The following is a 1263-nucleotide window of genomic DNA, read 5'->3' as shown; positions in this document are numbered from 1 at the left end:
TCTAATTGTGGTCATGGCCTCCATTTAAACATTACAAAGGTGTATGACTGCACTTGGGACAAAGACTGCATCCTTCCATGACCACAAGCCTTTGCCCCCCACCCCAAGTGTGGGTTTCTTCTCATACCAGGCTCCCCTTCACTTTCATGGATGGCCTCCTTGCTTCCATATTCCCTTCCAGCCTAGACACTTGCATGTGCTATTTCCTTGGCCTACAATGCTCTTCCTTCTCTTTTTTGCATCGTTAACCTTAGCCTTCTTCAACTTTAAACCAAGAATCACTTCCTGATTTTGAGAAGTCCCTTCCCTGATCTCTTTGACCAGGACACATTCTTGTAGGTGCTCCGAATGCTTTGCATCTCTCTTGGTGGTACCTGTCATGGGTGCTATTTCCCATGTGTTTGTGTTTTTGTTGTTTTTGTAATTTAATTAGATCAGGTACCATGCCTATTATTCCACACATTTATGCCTGGTAAGTCACCAGTGTAACAGATGTTCAGTCAATATGTATTAAAAGATGAACAAAAGGGGCCTGGTGTCAGAAATAGGGAGGCCTATACAGAATCTTTCAGATTTAAAGGAGGGATACTTCAGGAGATATTGCATGTGAGTGCTCCTATAGGGTGATGACTTGCCGCGAGGGGCTGGAGGACACCACCATGCCTTTGGCTGTAAGAAGACAGACGGATTGGAGGTAGAACTCAAAGAACTGGGTTTACCAAATCAAGGCAAACTTTCACATCAGTAATAGCTTCCTTTAAAATGACTAAATACAATAGCTAAAAGAAGGTCACCGGAGGTGGAGGGGAGCAGGGAGGGGCGACTGAGTCCAGTTTAAGTGTTAATTCTTGACTTGTTCTGACAATGAAAGTTTCCTTCCTGTTTCCTTTTCTCTTATAGAACGGCAAAATTATTGCAAAGATTGAGGGCGCAAATGCACCACTTGTTAATAAAACAGTTATTACCTTGATCAATGAAGAGAGGAAAATTGCAGCAGGTGAAATGGTTCGCCCTCAGGTAATACTTTGAATTAGCAACTATTTTAGTTTTTAAGAAGCGCGTTATCTTTTTTCATGTTTTCCTAATTTTATAACTATCTAGCTGTCTAAATGATGCAACCTTTCTGGGAAGCATTTTGGCAATGTGAATCCAAGGCAAGTGTAGATCCTGTGCTTCAGCAACTACCCTCCATTAATTTGCCCTAAGAAAATGAGACAAATATAGAAGAGGATATTTGAAATGTTATCCCTATTATTAAACATT

General features: G+C 41.2%; 1 protein-coding gene across 1 annotated transcript in view; it reads left to right on the top strand.

The window, feature by feature from the left end:
- Positions 1 to 626: 626 nt before the first annotated feature.
- The window catches only part of NME8 (NME/NM23 family member 8), a 47866-nt gene continuing 47229 nt past the window's right edge, over positions 627 to 1263 (top strand). Inside the window, exons 1-2 of the mRNA XM_012638748.1 lie at positions 627 to 671; positions 901 to 1017. Coding sequence (XP_012494202.1) covers positions 627 to 671; positions 901 to 1017 — 162 coding nt within the window. The remainder of the gene's footprint in view (positions 672 to 900; positions 1018 to 1263) is intronic.

Source organism: Propithecus coquereli, unplaced genomic scaffold (assembly GCF_000956105.1).
Source record: "Propithecus coquereli isolate 6110/MARCELLA unplaced genomic scaffold, Pcoq_1.0 Scaffold134, whole genome shotgun sequence".
Lineage (NCBI taxonomy): Eukaryota > Metazoa > Chordata > Mammalia > Primates > Indriidae > Propithecus > Propithecus coquereli.
This window is presented reverse-complemented; position numbering and strand designations above follow the sequence as displayed.